The following is a 21,649-nucleotide window of genomic DNA, read 5'->3' as shown; positions in this document are numbered from 1 at the left end:
AATTCCATTTTTGTGCTTTATAAATTGGGAGAATGCAGACATTAGTTCTCAAATTCTAGGGTAGATGGAAACGAACATTTATACCAAACCAAAATTTTGCATTGAAGTTTTAAATAATATAGGTTTGACATTTGTAATGCTGTGCTGATTTAGAGTTGAATGTTAGACACCCCGGCGCTATTCAAAGTGGATGAAGGAACTCCTGCCTGGTATCCTGGTCAACATTCCTTCCTCAACCAATACCATCAAAACAGGAAGAGTTATTTATCTGTGTTTATGGAATACTGCTGTTGCAAAATGACTTCTATATTTACCACAACAGTCAAGGTCCTTGAAAAGTAATTACTCATGTGAAATGCTTTGAAATTTTTCAACATTATGAAAAAGGAGGGATTTCTTTTTTCCTCATGCAAGAGTGCACAAGCTTCAGTCATTGTTTTGATTGCCAATAAATACATTACAGTGGTTTGATTCAGAGAAATTATTTGAATAATGTTTGGAGCAGTATGCAAATTCAGATTGCTTCAAAATGTGTTTTATTTTTGCTTTCCTTTTTGTATTCCTATCTGCTTTGGTGAATGCAGATTTGACCCCTCCCATTGTAGGTACTGTATTTAGAGCTGCTTCATGTGTTCTCTTTCACCACCCCTGAACACACTCACCCCGTGACAACCCCAACCTTCCTATACTGTAGCTTCTCGTAGTTTCACAACTGCTGATTTGCTTTGTGAACAGGGCAGTTTCAGGGAGCACTTTGCTGAACGCATAGCTGCTTTTCCTGGAAACTGTTCCAGTTGTTTTATTGAGTAACAGAGCATGCCATTGGCTGTGGAGTTTTTTTTTGTTCTGAAGCTATGCTTCATTCACATATCAATGTAAGAAAGTAGTGACTGGAAACAAGTTACAAAGCAAATATTCAATTGTGTGGTTCTGGTGCTGCAAATGTCCTCTGCAAGTTAGCAGAACCCAAAAGTCGAATAATATACTTAAATTATATAGTGGATAATTTTTTTATTTCAATGTTTCTCATAATTTGAGCATAGTTGTGGCTATTTGAAGTGACGAGGAATCATGCTGATGTTGATTTTTTGCTTTGAAGGTGCACAGCAGAGTGTTTTCAGTTCTACATTGCTAATGAAGAAACTATATGCCATATAAGACAAAAATTAAGGATGCATTATGGAAAATTCTTTCAATTTCTTTTACACTATAAATTTAAGCAGCAGGTATCAATTGATTAAATGTTTATACTCATCATAAAAATAATCAGTACTGGTTGTGATTGGCAATGTTTGTCAGCAAGAAAAGTAGCCCTTGACAATGTTTATCCCTCCTTCCAATTGCCTTAGTATATTAAAATGTGATTGAGCTCCAAGGGACATCTATACTGCAGTCAGATTTCTTTTTAAATTTGGATTATTGTGTCTATTCTTCTTTTAGAAGAAGTACAATAGAAGCCCAGTTGTATCTATAATTTGAATACAAATTGTACTAAGTGTCTTACCATTTTAGATGGAGTATGAATTGGATTTATTTTAAAAAAAAGCTATGATTTGAGTGACTGATGTTTTTACAATTTATTCATTCAAATAATGCATCATTAAACTTTGCTTGTTCCTTTTGATTTTCCCAGCCATTATCAGCATGCAGTATTTATGTGCATTGAAATGTTTGTGCTGTTCCATATATTTAAAAAATACATTAATACAACATGTTAGGATTATTGCATCTTTGCAAAAATAAGTTAATTTCTATAATCTGAAATTATTATTTTCAGAATAAATCTAGCTTTTAAAATGAGAAATAAATGTTAATTTGGCTCTAAATGCGATGATACATTTTGTAAACTACTGAATTGTAGCAATTATTGGAAAAATATAAAGCCCTTCATGGTCTTGTGGCTGCAGGAAATTCCATCTTCACTAGAGAAAGTATGAGTGGGGCGTAAATTTGATTTTTTAATTTGGAAGAGCATGATTGCCTAGCTAATTGAATTGACAGTAAAATTAATCTTTCAATATATACAATAGCTATATATTTTTACCTGAACTTATGTCCCATATTTATGAAGTATGGAGACTGACTTATTATTTAAATTAATTTTTAATTAGTTAAAATTTCATTTCCCAATTGATGTCCCACTAACTCACCACCACATTGTTGCATAATCATGGTGTGGCTATATTTGTTGTGTGCAACTGTTTTTTCAAAATTAAAACAGTAAATGTTAGAATTAGTCAGCAGGTCAAGCCGCATCTGTAGAGACAGAAACAGTGTTAATGTTTCGAGTTGAGGACCTTTCCATGGATGCTGCCATTCCTGCTCAGTACTTCCAGCTTTTCCATTTGTTTTGCATCTACAGTCTTTGGCCTTTGTATTTGTGCTTTATTTGTGGTTATATTGTGTTTCATTCTGTGGAGAAGCAAAGGTGATGTAAAATTGTTCACATACTAAGGTAGCAAAAGCACAGTAATTAATTTCATTGTACGCCTTGTCTGTTGACATTAATTTAATGAATGTTTAAGCAGTTTAGAATTCTTATGGTTAGAATACCATTTTCTTATACATTTATGTAGATCACCTGTTGCAATAGCATTTATTCCTGCTAATAACTGTGAGCAAATGCTGTTGAAGAGGCTCAGTTTTTCAACAGTGGAGGTTGAAGAGACTTGGGGCAGAATATTAAGGTCGGTGAGTGGGCACGCGCCTGACCCGGCCGAGTGTAAAATGATGCGCGATGGCGTCAGGCGAGCGTCCCGACTTCTCCACACAGTCCCTGTTAAGGCCATTTAAAAAGTCATTAAATTCAAATTTATGCTGCCCATCCAATCTTACGGTTGGTGGGCCGGAGAAAAGGCCAAGCGGCCTTTGCACTTTTTAGGAAACCTCATCCACCGGCGGGATGAGGTTTCCTAAAGCAAATAAAAATTTTACACTTGAATTAAAAACATGTCCCTGCTCATGTGACAGAGTCGCATGAGGGGACATGCTTTATGACATTTTTATTTACTTTTTTTTTTAAAACTGCGCTTCATCTCCCTGAGGCAACTGTGCCTCTGGGAGATTATGAAGTGCTCACTCGCGCACATGCACAAAGTTTGCACTCGGTCCACTTGCCCTCCTCTCCCTGCCCACACAGAGAGCGCTGCTGCTCGCGTTTTACGCTGGGTGGGCCTTAATTAGCCCGTCAGCGTGAAATCGCAGCGCGGTGCTGTCGGCGGCGGTCAGCTTCCCGATCGCCCCTGTCAAGCCTGCACGCCAAGGGCAAAATTCTGCCCTTGGGGTTCAGGTACACAGACCATTTAAAATGTCACGAACAGGTACAGAAAATAATCAAACGTGAATAAAATGCTGGTCTTTATATTTAGAGGAATAGGGAGTAGATCATGCTTCAGCTATACAAAGCCATGATTAGACCACAACTGGAGTACAGTGAGCAGTTCTGGAAACTACACCTTAGGGAGATTTCCCTAAGTACAGAGTAGATTTGCCAGAATGATACTCCCAGGGTTAAATAGCTCGGCTTTTGATTAAAGTTTTTAAGATATTAAGGAGAACAGAGAGACTATTTCCACTATTTGGGGATTCTAGGGCTAGGGTCTATTATCCAAAAAAAAAATAGAGCCAGTTCTTTCATGAGTGAAGCAAGGAAACAGTTCTAGTGAAGAGAGAAACAGAGTTAACGTTTCGAGTTGGTATGACCCTTCTTCCGGGTCAGCTCTGAAGAATGGTCATATGCACTCAAAACATTAACTCTGTTTTTCTCTCTCCACAGATGCTGTCAGACTTGCTGAGTTTTTCCAGCATTTTGGGGTTTTTTATTTCAGATTTCCAGCATTCGCAGTATTTTGTTTTAAAACACTTCTTCACCTGAAAGTTACCTTCCATTAATGGCCATTGTTGTTCGATCAGTTGTTAATTGTAAAAATGAGTGATAGATTTTTGTTAGCAAATGTATTAACAGTATATATTTTATAGATAAACTATAACATGGCGATAGGCCACAGGCATGATGATAGTACTGAATGGCAGAACTCTTGTTCCTATTTTCCTTTGAGGTCAATTGCAGTGACTTTTCTGTTTAAAGCTGTAATGTAATAGATTACTCTGATCTTGCCATAATCTATATCAACAATGTTCAAAAGTGGAATTTTCCCTGAATTGCATTAAATGCTGTGGCAGTCGTGAGAAAAAAAGATGCTTTTCCCGCCAGCTGCAAAGGCAGATTTTTGCACAGTATCATCTGCTTCCCACCTCATTAATTATACAGCCACAGGAAATGCGCCATATCACTGGCTGGCCATCTCTGAATCACCCGCCTTGCCATTACCTCACCATTTCCTCACTCTGGGCGCCATATCTAAACTGCAGCCACGTACACAATTCTCAATGCTTGCAGCCCAGGACTGCTCCAGTGAAGACATGGCCCTGAAAGCCAAAAAGAGTTCAGTGACTTGTCTCTAGAATGCCTTTTGGAGGCCCGCCGTGATGTCCTCTACCCAACTCTGGCCTCAGGAGGTTCAGCAATCTCACCTCTCCAGCTTGGGAGGCAGTGTCAGTGGTGGTCAGTGCCAACACAGCACAGAAGAGGTTGGCCATTCAGCGCAGAAAGAGGATGAATGATCTCATCTGTGTCACCAAGGTAAGTTAACCATCTCATCACTCTAAACTCACACACTCATTAGCCCATCACACATTCACTGGCATCTCACTCATTGCCAGTTCAAGGGACATCACCACTTGCTCTCTAACATCTTGCATCTCTATCTGGCCTCATCTCTGCAGACTGCCTCCTCCAGCTCTCACACCATCTTGAGGCCACTTGCACAGATCAACATGTGCCCCCCGCCTCCCATACCCTGGGAAAGCCCTCACCCTGCAGCCTCTTTCCTTGCCTGAGGCCTCTCTTCCCCCTTCCCCAAGCAAGCACTAGCCCTGCAGCCGTTGAAAAGCCTTGCCTTACCGCTGGCCTGGTAGGTAGACACTTGCCCGCGAGACCCCTAAAAGCGATGTGATGCTGCCTGTGAAGCCTGGCGCTGATGACTGTGAGTGCTGTCCGAAGCAAGGTAGGAAAACAAACCTCTTAATTCCCAAGTGAAATGCAGGTCGCCAGTTGCACGTTGTTTATGTACCGTTGCTCATGATCCAGCATGGTGGGGGGGAAATGATTCCGGTGAGCAGGAGATTCCAATGTATTGAAATTAGCTTCCCAACATGCGGTGGCGGGAAACCTGGTCTGCCATTGGCTCCATGAGCGGAGCAGACAATTACAAACTAGTTTTATGATAATGTGGAACCGATGTTTATGATCTCCCAATGTTTTCTGAACCCGCCCACTATGACGCCTACCGCAAACTGGAGTGGAAAATCCTGGCTTAAGATGTCCTGACAACCCAGTAGCCATAAGAAATAAGAGCAAGAGTACACCATGTGAGCCTGTTCTGCCATTCAGTATAATCTTGGCTAATCACCTGCCTCAAATTAATTTTCTCGCTTGTTTCCTAAATCCCTTGATCCCCTGAGAGACCAAAAATCTGTCAGTCTCGTTAGCCTGGTACGTACATACCAATGAAGCGATCGCAATGCTCTGGGGTAGAGAATTCCAAATATTCACGACCCTCTGTGAAGAAATTTCTCATCTCAGTACTAAATGATCGACCCCTTATCCTGAGACTACACCCCTATGTTCTAGATTCTAGATTCCCCAGCCAGGGCAAACAACTTCTGTGTCTACCCTGTTAAACCCTTTCAGAATCTTGTATGTCTCAATGAGATCACCTCTTATTCTTCTCAAACCCAGGGAATGTAGGCCCAGTTTGCTCAACCTCTCATTATAGGCCAAGCCCTTCATCCCAGAAACAAGCCCAATGAATCTTCATTGTACTGCCTCAATGCAAGTATACCCTTCCTTGGTTATGGAAACTGAAACTATGCCCTGGTGTACCCTCATCAAAACCTTATACAATTGTAGCAAGACTTAGTGTTGTACACCAATCTCCTCGCGATAAAGGACAACATGTCATTTCTCATCCTAATTGCCTGCTATATGTGCATGCTAACTTTGTGTTCTTTGTGGTCATACAGCAAAGTCTCTCTGAATATCAATATTTACAAGTTTCTCACCTTTTTAAAAAAAAATTGTTTCTTTCTTCTTACTACCAAAGTGAATAACCTCATTCTTCCCACATTATAGCCCATCTGTCACCTTGTTGCTAACTTGTGTGTATCTAAGTAAGTGTATATGGGGCTTCATTCAGAAGGAAATAGGCAATGAAAGGTCAAACAGTCAAGTAAAGTTCCCCTTCAGGAGAATATCACCAAGTTGATAATGTACAGAGTTGATTTAATTTTCTTCAAAGTTCACAGCTTTACAATAAATCCTGTTGTAGAAGGGTACTTGCAGTAGTTTAAGCGTTGCAGTTGGTAATATCTCAGTCCTGGGTTTCCTGCTGGAGAGGTGTTGGGGGTTATTTTTCACATTCCACAATATTTTCACAATTGCGCTCTGTCAAACGGAACAGCCATCGCTAGTTTTCTCTTGCAGCAGAAACTAGATTTTGAAAATGCACATTATCCCCTTGGCGAACATCAACCAGGAATTTTCATGGGCAAAATTTTTAGCTTAGCGGGCGCGCCCAATCTGCTGGAGTGTTAAATGACACCCGTTGATGACGGGAGAGCATCCCGATGTCAACACGCAGTCGCGCGATATTTCGTTCGGCAGGTGTGCACTACAGTTGATAGCGTGCCCACCGACAATTAAATGGCCTGTTAAGGCCATTAAATTATCAATTAAGTTGAATTTTTTGCTGCCCATCCCACTTTGCGGTTGGCAGACAAGCGAAAAGGCCAAACGTCCGTTGCTCTTTAGGAAACCTCATCCACGGGCGGGATGAGGTTTCCTAAAGCAAATAAAAATAAAATCAAAATTTTTTAAAACTTCATTAATAACACGTCACTACTCACGTGACAGAATCACATGAGGGGACATGTTTCATTACATTTTTATTTTTTTTATATAACTGTTTATCTTCCTGAGGCAGCTCTGTGCCTCAGGGAAATTGTGAAGCGCAAAGTTCACCCTCACCCCACTCGCATTCCTCCCCCTGCCCACACAGGCAATGCTGAGCGTTGCCACTAGCGTTTCACATTGGGCGTGCCTTTATTGCCCCGCCAGCATGAAATTGCCTTCCGGTCCAGATCGTGGGTGGCGGTTGGCATCCCAACTGCCCCTGCCCGCCCGACAAGGGTGAAATTCTGCCCCATGTGGCAAAGATCAGCAGGAGACATTGCCTCGCTTGTGTGGTGTAGTAACACCAATCTCCTGGCATAAGTTAAACTAGCAGCGGAAGAAAGATATATTTTTGTTGCACTTATCTTCTTTCCTGGGCTGGGTGCATTGCTTGTACCAAAAGAAAAACAGAAATACCTGGAAAAACTCAGCAGGTCTGGCAGCATCGGCGGAGAAGAGCAAAGTTGACGTTTCAAGTCCTCATGACCCTTCAACAGAACTAAGTAGAAATAGGAAAGGGGTGAAATATAAGCTGGTTTAAGGGGGGAGTGGAGGGGGGCGGGGGGTGGTTGTTGGGACAAGCAAGCAGTGATAGGATGAGATAACCAAAAGATGTCACAGATAAAAGAACAAAGAGGTGTTGAAGTTGGTGATATTATCTAAAAGAATGTGCTAATTAAGATTGGAGAGCAGGACAAGCAAGGTAGCTCGACTGGGGGTGGGGTGAAATAGCAATGGGTGGAATACATTTAAAAATAATGGAAATAGGTGGGAAAAGAAAAATCTATATAAATTATTGGAAAAAACAAAAGGGAAGGGGAAGAAACTGGAAGGTGGTAGGGATGGAGGAAGGAGTTCAAGATCTAAAGTTGTTGAATTCAACATTCAGTCCGGAAGGCTGTAAAGTGCCTAGTCAGAATATGAGGTGCTATTCCTCCAGTTTGTGTTGAGCTTCACTGGAACAATGCAGCAAGCCAAGGACAGACATGTGGGCAAGAGAGCAGGGTGGAGTATTGAAATGGCAAGCGACAGGGAGGTCTGGGTGTCTGTCTCTTTATGGGGTATGTGGAACATTCCTTGTTCCAGTCCTACTCCGGCCCCCTCCCACAACTCTTTCTCCGGTACATCGATGATTACTTCGGTGCTGCTTCATGTTCTCGTCTGGACCTGGAAAAATTTATTAATTTTACTTCCAATCTCCAACCCTCCATCATTTTCATGTGGTCCATCTCTGACACTTCCTTTCCCTTCCTTGACCTCTCTGTCTCAATTTCTGGTGATAGACTGTCCACCAATATCCATTACAAGCCTACCAACTCCCACAGCTACCTCAACTACAGCTCCTCACACCCCGCTTCCTGTAAGGACTCCATCCCATTCCCTCAGTTCCTTCACCTCTGTCGCATCTGTTCTGATGATGCTACCTTCAGAAACAATTCCTCTGACATGTCCTCCTTCTTCCTTAACCGAGGTTTTCCACCCACGGTAGTTGACAGGGCCCTCAACCGTGTCCGGCCCATCTCCTGCGCATCCGCCCTCACGCCTTCTCCTCGCTCCAAGAAACATGATAGGGTTCCCCTTGTCCTCACTTACCACCCCTCCAGCCTCCGCATTCAAAGGATCATCCTCCGCCATTTCCGCCAACTCCAGCATGATGCCACCACCAAATACATCTTCCCTTCACCCCCCCCCTCGGTGGCATTCCATAGGGATCGTTCCCTCTGTGACACCCTGGCCCACTCCTCCATCACCCCCTACTCCTCAACCCCCACCTACGCACCTCTCCATGCGAACGCAAAATATGCAACACCTGCCCCTTCACTTCCTCTCCCCTCACCGTCCAAGGGCCCAAACACTCCTTTCAAGTGAAGCAGTATTTCACTTGCATTTCCCCCCAACTTAGCCTACTGCGTTCATTGCTCCCAATGCGGTTTCCTCTACATTGGAGAGACCAAACGCAGACTGGGTGACCGCTTTGCAGAACACCTTTGGTCTGTCTGCAAATATTACCCAGACCTCCCTGTCGCTTGCCATTTTAACACTCCACCCTGCTCTCTTGCCCACATGTCTGTCCTTGGGTTGCTGCATTGTTCCAGTGAAGCTCAACGCAAACTGGAGGAATAGCACCTCATCTTCCAACTAGGCACTTTACAGCCTTCCGGACTGAATATTGAGTTTAACAACTTTAGATCTTGAACTCTCTCCTCCATCCCCACCCCCTTTCTGTTTCTTCCCCCTCCCTTTTGTTTTTTCCAATAATTTATATAGATTTTTCTTTTCGCATCTATTTCCATTATTTTTAAATGTATTCCACCCATTGTTTATTTCACCCCCACCCCCACTAGAGCTACCTTGCTTGTCCTGCTCTCCACTCTTAATTAGCACATTCCTTTAGATAATATCACCAACTTCAACACCTCTTTGTTCTTTTGTCTGTGACATCTTTTGGTTATCTCCTCCTATCTGCTTGCTTGTCCCAACACACACCCCCCCCCCCGCCTCCCCCATAAACCAGCTTATATTTCACCCCTTTCCTATTTTTACTTAGTTCTCTTGAAGGGTCAACTTTGCTCTTCTCCGCCGATGCTTCCAGACCTGAGTTTTTCCAGGTATTTCTGTTTTTATTTTGGATTTCCAGCATCCGCAGTTTTTTTTTGTTTTTAGCATTGCTGTACCATATGTGCGTTTTAAATTTTCGGGCTTCTCAATATTCTGACAATTTCTGTTAATGACCAGAGGGGTATAATCTATTGTGCCATGTAATGGAAGTTACTGTCTGTTATTTGTTTACTTAGCTACATTGTACCATGGTGAACACAGAGCCACAGGGTACAGTTCAGCTTTTTGAGTTCCTCATTTTTAAAAAAAAAAAGGTGCTAAAATTTGAGACTCTACTCTTCTGAACTAATACTAGGAAATAAACTACAATCCCCTAGAAGAAAAAATCATTTGGAATCCAGTAATGGGTGCAGGAATAATCGATCTCCATGATGAAGAAATCTTAATTAATGCTTTAAGAAGTTAACAAAAAATTGTGAAAATTAAACAGAAATTGGGGGAAACTGAAGATCTGAGTGAACAGGATAAGCAATGGCCTAGCTCTTTTAACCAATCAGATTAAAGGACAAGGACTGGGACATGTTGGGGTTCCTGTTGCCCCCTTTAAACAGTGCTTGGACATTAAGATTTATAAAAAACAAAATTGCACAATGTTTGGCTCAACCAAGATTTTGATGTTTTAATGCCCCTAATACAGACACTTCTATGATCTGTTAAAATAACAATTGACACCCCAATTTCCAGCTAACCCAAAAAGAAGTCACCGCGACCCGGTTTAAAACTTGTGAAATACAGACAAAACACTGTCTTGTCCCAAAACCTTCCACAACTCTCAAACCAATATCATAATATACAATTTGGCTGAAAAAAAACACAAATTACTGGCAAAAAACACTACGTTTTTGCCCCAAACCCTTACAAAGCTCTCAGACCAATATCGTGATTTGACTGAAACCACTCACAATCCCCAACAAGGCTGGTCTGTCCGCTTTTGTTTGTAGGTCCTGATTCCAGGTGATCAGCCCTGACCCTTCTTCCGGCTGCAGCAAAAAAAAACCTTTTGAGATGCTCTTTTTATAATAATTCAGCTCGGGCACGTTACACACATTCCCTGTTGTTCCTGCAGTTCCAATGTCCCATGGTTAGCACACTTCGTTTATTACACGCATAGGCCAGATGAATGTGATCAGTTCGTGCTGGTTGAAACAGTACAGGGTTTTTCCATGAGAGATTTATTCCAGATAAATATTATCAGTTCTCATTGGATGAACAATTATCCTGCTGCTTGTGGTAACACAGTAATAGCACCTGGCTCCAGGGGTGGAGGTTTGAATGACACTATTCCTTTTCTCGGGAGGAACTAATCTTAGTTGCAATGCCAGATTCCAGTACTATTGTTTGTGGTGCAGACCTTAGTGGCATTACTATTTCTTGAAGGTATTGTATTGATGTCATGTTCCTTGTGTCACTGTGCTAGGTAATCAGACCATTAATTGCGTTAGTCAATGACATGTAAAGGCATTTCCTTGGTACTGTAAATGCTCTGATAGCAATAAATCAATGTCCAAACCCTTTTGATGAGCCACTTTTTTTTAACTAAATGTCCGAATTGACCCCTTGCTGCCCAGCCCTGTACTGCTGACTGCAGCTGGGCTTTTGTATTTTATAGCTCCAAACATGAGGTCAAAACACGTCCATGGGTTTGGATTTTTTTACTCCATAAATTTCCCTGTTGGAGGGGATTCTGATCCTACAGAAGGAAAGTGCAACTTAGGGTGAGCTAATGGAATGCCAAATTAGGTGCAGAAGGAGAAATAAAGAGAGGGAAAGAAAGATTAGATAGAGAAGAAAAGTTTTAAAAAAAAAGATAAATGGAGATGATGGCATAGTGGTAATGTCACTGGGGTAGTAATTCTGCATTCCAGGCTAATGCTGTGAAGACACGGGGGAGAATGGCCCGCAATCGGCTGTGCACCGCCATTTTATGTGGGCGGGCCAAGTAAGACCCCCCCCCAGCGTGCCACGCACCTGGAAACACTGAGTGCTCCCTGGGCGGGGAGTGGGGAGGTGGGAGAGAGTAGGCTGGGTCGGGGCCTGTGCTTTATCGCGCGTGCGTTCGAAAGAGTGCAGAAATCTCCTCTGAGGCAAAGAGCTGCCTCAGGGAGATGAGTTTTATTTTTGGAAATTTTAATAGAGAAAAAAAAAAATTTAAGACAGTGTCAATGAATTTTATTAATTTTTATTAAACTTTAAAACTCTTCATGAAACCTCATCGCGTCTTTGGATGAGGTTTCATGATAAATGCAAAGGCCGCCTGGGCTCTTTGCCTGCCCATCAACCTTAAGGTTGGATGGGCAGCTCAGTTAATTAGTTTAATTAGTTTTTAAATGGCCTTAATTGGCTTTTGACAACTCGGCGGGTGTGCAGTGGAGTCGGCTGCGTGCCCGCTGAACTGAAAATCTGAGTGAAGTGCGGTCACCGCATTTCGTTTTACGCATTGGTGAGCGGGGCCTGCTCCTGCTTGCCGAGCCAAAGCTTCTGCCCATCGGTTCAAATCCCACCATGGTGGAATTTAAATTCAATGATGAAATCTGAAGTATAATACTAATCGCATAAATGGTGACCATGACATTGTTATAAAAACCCATCTGGCTTATTAGGTCCTTTTAGGGAAGGGAATCTGCTGTCCTCACCTGTTCTGGCCTCCATGTGACTCCAGACCCAGATCAATGTGTTTGACTCTTACCTGCCCTCTGAAATGGCTGAGCAAGCCTCTCCGTTCAAGGGAAATTAGAGATGGGCAACAAACGTTGGCCTTGCCAGCGATGCCTACATGTCATGAAAGAATATATTAAAGAAATTGAAATTTACAATTTTTAAATATCCAATGAAAAAAAACTTGCTTTTATATAGTATCTTTCATAACCTCAGGAAATCTCAAAGTGCTTTCCAAATGTGAAGCACCTTTTGAAGTGTAGTTGCTGTTGAAATGCAAGAAACGACAATTAAAGCCTGAAGAGACAGGACTCCACACTTGTAATAGTTAATTTCCACTGCCAGAGAGGTGCGTTATCTATAATTAATGCTTAGCTCATTGTTGAAAGGGTCTCTGCCAGCTAATCCAGGCTTAATTAAATGTGAGGACCTTTAAATGGCTACAGGACAGGCTTATTGCATCATTTTACACCAGCTCTCACCTCTGTCGTCAGTCTTACTTTGATTCTATTGTGTAAGTACTTGCTGTTCAATACACTTCAATAGCAAGCCAAAACGTGGGATGCAACTTTTGGATTTCCATATGTATCACAGAATTGTTACAGTGCAGAAGGAGGATCAGCCCATTGTGCCTATAGTCTAAATCCCTTTTGAATGCTTAGATTAAATTTGCCCCCACCATGCTCTCAGGCAATGCATTCCAGACCTTAGCCACTCACTGTGTGAAAATGTTACTTTTCATATTGCTTTCGCTTCTTTTGACAATTACTTTAAATCTGTGCCCTCTCATTCTTGATCCTTTCGCAAGTGGGAGCAGTTTGTCCCTATCTACCCTGTTCAGTCCCCTCATGATTTTGAATACCCCTCGCAAATCATCTCTCTCAGCTGCCTTTTCTCCAAAGGAAGCAATCCCAGTTTCTCGAATCCATAACTGAAGTTCCTCATCCCAGCAACCATTTGCCCTTACTTGAAGTTGCTAAAGCATTTGTGTGGAAATAATGGTGAATGCCATTAGCCTTACCGCTATTTTGAAAACAAATTGAGGGATTATGCTTTTTGTTTGAAAAAAAAATCATAATTCATAGCATTTATAATGTAACCAACAGGATGTGACTGTTGTGGACAATAGGTGCATCAAAGTGACTTTCAGACCAATAAAATCATACTGGAGAATCAAGTACTGTAATTTTCCCCTATCCGCTTGCCTTTTGCATCAGTCTTTTATAAGGTTCTTTATTTTGTTTTATCATGCTACTCAGTTCTTTCTCCATTAATCCTATATTGTTTTAGGTGAATCGAGGGAAGAAAGAACCTTCAGGAACTGGATGAATTCACAAGGGGTGAGTCCCTTTGTCAATCACCTTTACAGGTAAAACATGTTTATCTTCAGTTTAATGTTTCTTCTAAAAAGAAGTAAATAATTTATAATACTCTTGCTCCTTTTGGAAATTTTAGGTACTGAAAAACTACTTGGTGTCTAGATCCAGCCATGGCTCATTGACAAATTTTCTCCACTGTCTGTCAGCCCTCCTTGACTTGTTTAAGGATAGTCCAAAGAAAACAAATATGGAACACTTGACAGTTTTTTTTTGGACTTCCATAAATTTCTTGATACATTCCATATGAAAAATTTTGTGTGAAACTAAAAGCAATTGGAATCCATAGTAGAGCAAAAGAGTTCGCCCAAAGAGTACTAACAAAAGGTGTTGTGTGTCAGTCTGAGGTCATGGACATGTGACATAACATGAGATCCTGCTTGGACCTTTGCTGTTCCTAAAGTACCTGAAAGGTCTGGATATTGAAACTAACTGTAAGTATGTCCACATTCATAGACAATATGAAAGAGGGGTGAGAAAAGACCATTAGGCTCATCACTAAGCATCCTGTCTACCAAGTGATGCAACCTCATACTCTGCCTTCTCCAGCTGCTTGTACTCCTAATAACTAAAGGAGGCAAATAGATTTTAAAAAATGACCCGTGACTAGTTTCAAGAGAAATTCTGGAAAATCCCTCCCCATTACATAAGGAACTTCAGTATGTTTGCGAGAAGTATCCATGACCTATCATAGATGAACTTCACATTCCTTAATGTCCCTCACCAGATTTGGGAACAATGTGGACACAATATTCTAACTGTGGATGTGTCAAAGCCTATATGGCCAAAGTATAACACTCTTGAATTTTGATCTTCACTTGCTGAATAATATTTCATAGAATCTTTTTACTTTCTCTATAGTTATTGTTACAGACAGGAGAGGGAGACTCAAAATGTACTGATTTCCTCACCACCTATCTGTAAGCAGGAGGTGTTTTGAATTTGTTTTTGAAAGAATAGCATGTTTTCCCAATCCCCCAGTTATTATGATCCAATTTTACTAAAAATCCACAGCAAACGTGAGTTAGGATAAGTCAGAAGGTTAGTTTATTTTACACACTCAAAACCCAGAAAAAGGAGTGTTTGCCACCTCCCACTCCAGACACAAGCACATACAATGAAAGGGTGGGTAGGGGACAAAGGAAAGGAGTTTTACAGTATTATGACCACTAACAATGAATATTGGTTCACAAGTGTTCCAGAGTTCAAAGTCAAGAGTCCAATGAGGAATATTTTCGTGTAGGTTTTCGAGTTCAGCTGGGGACTGGTAGTATTCACTTTTCAGTTGGTGCTGATCCCACAACATGAAGTAGGTACATAGAGATTGAGTCGGTTCAGTAGGTGATTGTACAAAATCTTCCAGTTGAGCTGGGCTGGATGGGCAAGTTGTTGATGATCTTGGAGGTGCCTGCATCTTGGCTTACAAGTTTGATGTTAAAACAGCAGAATGACTGTAAAGCCCAAAGATGGGTTAAAACTGTCCAAAGGGCCAGAGGCTTGGGTCATGTGACATGGTCTTTTAATGTTTAATTGCAGCCTTGCAATCTGTTTGTGTTTCTGATCAGAATTCCATTGTTTCTCCTCAGGAGAGAGACAAATTGGTTATTAACATCCCTTCCAGTATAATGAGCTTTGTTCTTTCTCTTTTATGATAGTTTAGGATGGGGTAGCCAGTTCGTCTGCACTACCTCTTTTGTTGATTACAAGGGGTTTATATAATGAAGTTTGAAATTCCCGAAGCTGAAAAAAAAATCCTTTTGTTCTTGAAACTGCTGGGGATAGCTCCCAGACAGAGGGCCAACCCTGTGATCAGGTGACTTGTGGCAGCCATCTTAATTTTTTTCAGCAGAAAAGGTCCAGCTTAAAAAAAAACTTAGCAATAAGGATGAAGTTTTGAATATACAGTGTTAGGTTTCTTTCCATGTCATAGGAACCCAACATTATCTTAGATTTCTTATGAACCTATGGATATGATGCAAAACTTTTTCACCCAGAGGGTTTTGGGCATCTGGAATTCACTGCCTGAATTGTTGGTTGAAGCTGACATGCTGAACTCATTTCAAAGGTACCTGGATTTGCATCTGAAGGGCTATAACCGGCAAGGCCATGGATTAGGTACTGGACAGTGGGATTTAAATGAGCAGCTAGTTTTTTTTTTCTTTTTCTCTTTGGCCGGCACAGATATTTTGGGCTGAATGGTCTCTTTCTGCACCATAACTTTTCTATGGTTCTAACTTAGTCACTGACTATCCTGAAGTTCCTTCCCTGTTTTCATATTTCTAAGGACATGCCTTATGTTTCTTGGTTCTTTTTGCATAACATAGAACACTACTCCGTATTAATTGTACCAGTCATCTTCGAGTCCATTCACTTATCGAAATGAACTTGCAATTAACTCTTCCTTTTTGCTGACCATTGAACATATTTTTGTGAAAAATAATAAACAGTAAAGGAGTCATCATATAGCTCTAGAAAACACTATATCCCATTAAGCCACACTCTATTTCTGTTGTTTGTCCCAATTTGTTCCATTATTTCCCAGTATTTCTTTTTCATGTGGGTGAGATGGTGGCATAGTGGTAATGTCACTGAACTAGTAACCCAGAGGCCCAGGCTAATACTCTGGGGCATCTAAGGTTCTACCTTGGGCTCGTTCATGAGTTTGCATGATATACTGCAGAATGATCTGATCAGGGAAGTAATTATCCCGCAGGATGCCTTTGATGCACTCTATTTCAGCATCAAGCTTGCATAGTGAGCAAGTGGCTCGGGCCTTATTTAGAAGGTTGCTGATAAGACCTTGACCATTCAGGGTCAAGCTGCCTGGTTAAAATTTCAAACGATGCTTGGCAGTTAATTGTCAGTCACTATCACTAGTGCATTCTCCATCATTCTATCATCAGAGTCCACTTGCCAAACAATCAGCACTCTCCCCTCAAACAGTATAAATTATTCTTTCCCCTTTATATTGGTATTCTTGTGAAATGTCCTGATGAGTGCAAGACAAAAAGCTTTGACATGTCTCTGTTTTCAGCAATACTCAATCTCTAATCATTCAAATGTCTCGACAATATGGCAAAGCTAATTGAATATTGGGATACCATCAGTATAGAAGTCTGTAAAGGTTATTCAACTAATGTATAATACACTAGTTAAATCACATCTGCAACATGAGTAAAATTTGTCTTCCCTGTCTTGACAGTAATATTCTGGCAGAGTGCATCTCCTACCCATTGTAGAATCCGTATTGTATTCCACTGGCACTCATGAGCTGTGAGAGCTTAATCAGCATAACTATGGCAAAAAATTATAGTTCAAAAGTGTGTTAGAAATCCACTCAGTTCAACAGCTCACAGAACGCTATGACCTGAGTGCCCCTTTAAATAGAAGTCAGTCAATGCCTGAAACCAATCCTGTGAGGTTATACTCAATCGCATTAGATTTGCTGATTACATCATTGGACCCAGTGATGCATTCATCTGCTCCCAGCAGGTGTCCCAGCCATCTAAATGAAGTGAAATGGAGATCAGCACAGTTACTGGGTGTTAGGTCATGGAGGAAGAGTCCAAACTGTTCTTGAACTAGGATAGAGTTTCTGTTGGATTTGTTTTTTTTTTTGCCTTCACACTGGATCTCTCTTCCATCAAATCATTAATGGCTCAGCTGATGTCAGGCATTTCCTTTATACACAATCACATCTGTATGTACAAGGATTCTAACCAGTACCTGGTACAATGCACCAATTTATAACTGCTGGGTCAGAAACCTGGAATTCCCAACCAAACCCCAGCTTGGGAGCACCAGGAAAAACTGAAAGTGTTCAAAGTGAAGGCCCACCGCCACCACCTCAGGGTAACTGGGTATGAGCCATAAACCATGCCTTTGTCAGTGACTGTCACATCCCTCGAACAAATAAAGAAAACATTGCACTGCATTGTCACCTCCGCCAGGGCAGCCGCATTTAATATAAAGGAAAAACTGCCGATGTTAGAAATCAGAAATAAAACCGCACATGGTATACATGCAATAGCAGGTTAGCAGGCCTGTCAACTTCCATAAAGAGAAAAGGCACGTTATGACATTCTGGTTACACACATTTCTTCATTATGCTTGTTTGAAACTTTATAATAAGTCTACGTAAAATACTTAGCTGCTGCTGTTTTGCTTCAATCCAGTGACCTGGTTGATGGCTTAGTAATATTCCAATTATATGAGAAAGTCACTGTACCGGTGGATTGGAATCGTGTCAACAGGCCTCCCTATCCACAGCTTGGGGCTAACATGAAGAAGGTATGTTGAATAAATTATCTCCTCTTAATCAACCTGAGAACACTAATAACGCATTGTTTTTTTAGGATGCATGCTTGTTTCTTTGTACTGGACATGGATTTATATCCTAAATATTAGACTCATGACTCACTTGGTGATATTCTTATTCTGTACTAAAGCTGGAAGAACCTGTTCATCGCTAAACTTCTTAGAGCCAGTGGGTGAAAGAGGAGACCAGAAGTCAATCTTTATTCAGTTTTAGACTTACTCACTAAACGGAACATTACAAATGTATAGCTCCTAACTCTACAACCCACCACCAGTGTCAATAAGTGTCTCTTTATATGTGCACAAGTAATTATTCAGTGAGTACCTGTATACATTTAGCCTTAATTTAACATAGGACCTAGGAGCAGGAGGAGGCCATTCAGCACTTTGAGCCTGCTTCAGCTTATGCCATTAAGATACCCATTTGTTTTTAAATAAAACTTAAACAATATTCTCAAATATCATTTCAAAAAAATTGAAAAAGAAAAATGATTTTCCATATTCTCTATAAAACAATACATTTCAAGCTGCTCCTCTTGGTACAATCATACCCTTTTGTGAAACAATGGGATATTTGTTAATTTGCCCTTTTGATAACTCATTTGGTCTTGGAGACTTACTTTTTCTTTCATAACATTTGTTTTACGCTAGCAAGGTCAATCCTTAATCTTTCATGTACATTTTTTTTTGTAGAGTGTACGTTATCCAACAAGGAATGATTATTTATGTAACATTCAATGGGTGAACTGTTTTCAGCATACTTTTTTTGATTAGCATTTCCCCAAAATATGTAACAAATAGAATCCCAGATCCACTGCTTCCATAAGAGCCAATGTTTTCACAGCTAACATACTCTTTTAACAACCCTTTTTTTTTTCTTAGTATCCCAGGCAAAAGGGAGCATTCCCCATTTTCACCCACCAAAAATATTATGAAACCCACTGCCCTCAAATATCTATCAGGAAGATTGCATGAGAAGCATCACTCAAAATGACTAATTTTATGATTCCTAGGATGGAAACTCAAATACACATTTCTCCAAATTTATTTTTTTAAGCTTGATTTGCCCTTAAAACATCCTTGACTTTAGGGTACTTCATCAATGCGTCAAAACTAGCATCTGGTCTCGTCTGAGTGCTGACCAACTGCGCTTTGCAACTATTGTTTCTTCTTTTAGATGTGACATTTTTCTGTGATGACCTGGTGCAATTAACTGGGAAAGGAGGAACGCTCTCTTAAAAAGGATTGCTGATTCAAATTTACTTCGGATCTATTCTGCTTAATGTCTAAACTAAATATTTAAAAGCACCTGAAGCCTGACTCCCAATCTTAAATTCCACTTTAACCTTTATTAATAACGCATTTCTCAAATTCCACATTACCATCTCATAGGAAATCATCAACATGGATCATGAAGATGCCTAAAAGTTTTCCTTTTTAATGCCAATGAAACATTCTGGAATCTGTTTAGTTGAACACAGCCTACTTTCAGCAGAACAGATCTCTCTGAAAAATACCACCCCCTCGAGGCATCATTTGGACCTTAAATGCATTTATTTCGTTTCCATAGCTTCCTTTTTTTGCATCGCTCGCCTCCTTTAGGAGGTTTCAGAAACACTTCTGTCTCAAATTTTTCATCTCGCAGAAACATGGCTTTTATGTCAATAGACCTTCACTCTCTCAAATATGTGGCCAGAAGAGTAGAAGTAGAATTTTCATATTCCCTGACCTTGTGTTGATCCTCACTACTGAGTGAATCTGGATGACAACATTTTAGCCAATCTGCTCCACAAACTATCGAGTTGGAACCACTATCTTAACATCACATAGTTAAATGAATCCAAGATTCTTGTGACTAGTCCTTCAGACTGTTCATTATCATCCCCTTCAGCCTCTGAATTATCTGTGTCATGTGTTAATTCAAGAATCCTGCTGTTCTGCTTTAGACAGTTTATCGCATAATGGATATTTTGAGTCACACCTGAAGCACCTGTTAACTGTTCCCTGGGCATTCCTGGGCTCATTCGCCTACTGTTGCTGCTCCAACCCTGCCATGTACTGTGGTATCCATACCTGCTAAAAATGCTTGCATCCTCATTCCTTCTGTCTGTAACTCTTCCTAACTGCTGGCACCCACCTGGAGTATTTGGATAATCTTGAAATGCCGCAGTCAGTTGAGTCCTCCATTTATTTTTTGACACTGTGGAATGTCCCATTTGTGCCATCAAAACTGCTGGAAACAACTGCTTCCTCAGGATTTTTTTCTTTTTTTTTCAAGCAGTTGACATCTCCAAAAGGGAGTGTCTTTCTGAGAGCTGCACCCCAGTTAAGACCAGGAGCCTGTCCATATGCGACACCTTAGAACAATCCAGTAATTTAAATGTGATCAAGAAATCTCCAAATGCGACTTCTGCAACCTTTGATACAGTCAGTTAAAGTCCATGATGTTTTCCTCCGTGGAACGGCTGTCCGACTTTTGGAATCTATGAAAATCTGACCGTGCCTTGTAAGCATCCATTAGATCTTCTCTCTGGTAAATTTCATCCATGAAGCTTAATAGAAGATCCAAATCTTCAGTTTCCAACTGAAGGGCTTTCAGCTCACAAAATACCTTGCTTGTGATTTTACTTCTGTTAGAAAGCAACAATGCCAAGGCCAAACCGTGCCTCCTTCTTGGTAGGGACGTAACCTGTGTCCACATATCCACTTCATTCTTCCACTGATCATGAGGTTCAGACTCTGAGAACATCAAATAATCATGACCTGACAATTTACACTTGCTTTCAGCCATTCTTCACAAAAACTAATGGAATTATAATCTTTCTATCTTGAAAAAAAAATTCTTGGTTTCTAACATTTATCTTTGGGCAACCATTCTCTGCTGCCATTTTAACCCTCTTACCACCAATAGGTGAAGGAGACGACCAGAAGTCAACCTTTACTCAGTTTTAGATTTATTCACAAACTGAAATATTTACAACTATATAGCTCACACCACAAGGGTTAATAAATGTCACTTTATACTCTTCTGAGTATACCAATTAAAAAAAAGACTAATTAACAGCTCCTTAAAGGGGCACTATAACTAAAACCAGAAGCTTTAACAAAAACTTATTAAATTAAAATAATGCTCCCGGGGCGGCTGATGCACTCCAACTTGTGTGGCATCCATTGGTTGCTGAAGGAGTGTCTCTTTATGTGCGCAAGTAACTACCCAATGAGTGTCCCTAACCTTTATGTACTTGACCTTAATTTATACAATTAACGTTCGTTCTTGCTGCCTGAATCAATTGCTACTTAATTTTCCCAATTTTCTCCCCATCCTGGAAATGTTGACTCCTGAGGGAGTACAATTGCACAGGCACCAGTTACCCCCTCCCTCGTACCTCAGCCAAGTTGTCATTCTTCTGTGTCAAGCTAGACATTTATTATCAACGCACTACTTGGACTTGGAGATACCACAGCTGAGGCAATCCTGTCTTCATATTAGGTTTTCAGCAGGGCACTGGGTAGAAATTGGAAACAGAAGCTCTAAAGTATCTTCCCCCAACTGTACTCAGTCTGCCCCTTCTCTAGCTGATTAATTCTAAAGCCGATTGCAGGAATCCCCACTGCTGCCTCAAGAGAATCTGCTAATTCATCTTGGATTGGTGTTAGAACCTCCAACCTT

At 40.8% G+C, this 21,649-nt stretch overlaps 1 protein-coding gene across 5 annotated transcripts in view; it reads left to right on the top strand.

Annotated features, from left to right (window-relative positions):
• Positions 1–21,649, top strand: part of LOC121290071 (plastin-1-like) — a 135,779-nt gene that overhangs the window by 98,678 nt on the left and 15,452 nt on the right. For all 5 annotated transcript variants that reach the window (XM_041210230.1, XM_041210238.1, XM_041210254.1 and 2 more), the window contains exons 11-12: positions 13,577–13,655; positions 17,838–17,952. In XM_041210230.1, coding sequence (XP_041066164.1) covers positions 13,577–13,655; positions 17,838–17,952 — 194 coding nt within the window. The remainder of the gene's footprint in view (positions 1–13,576; positions 13,656–17,837; positions 17,953–21,649) is intronic.

The sequence above is a fragment of the Carcharodon carcharias genome, chromosome 2 (assembly GCF_017639515.1).
Source record: "Carcharodon carcharias isolate sCarCar2 chromosome 2, sCarCar2.pri, whole genome shotgun sequence".
Taxonomy (NCBI): Eukaryota; Metazoa; Chordata; class Chondrichthyes; order Lamniformes; family Lamnidae; genus Carcharodon; species Carcharodon carcharias.
The sequence above is the reverse complement of the archived record's forward strand: the minus strand, read 5'-3'. Positions and strand labels throughout refer to the sequence as shown.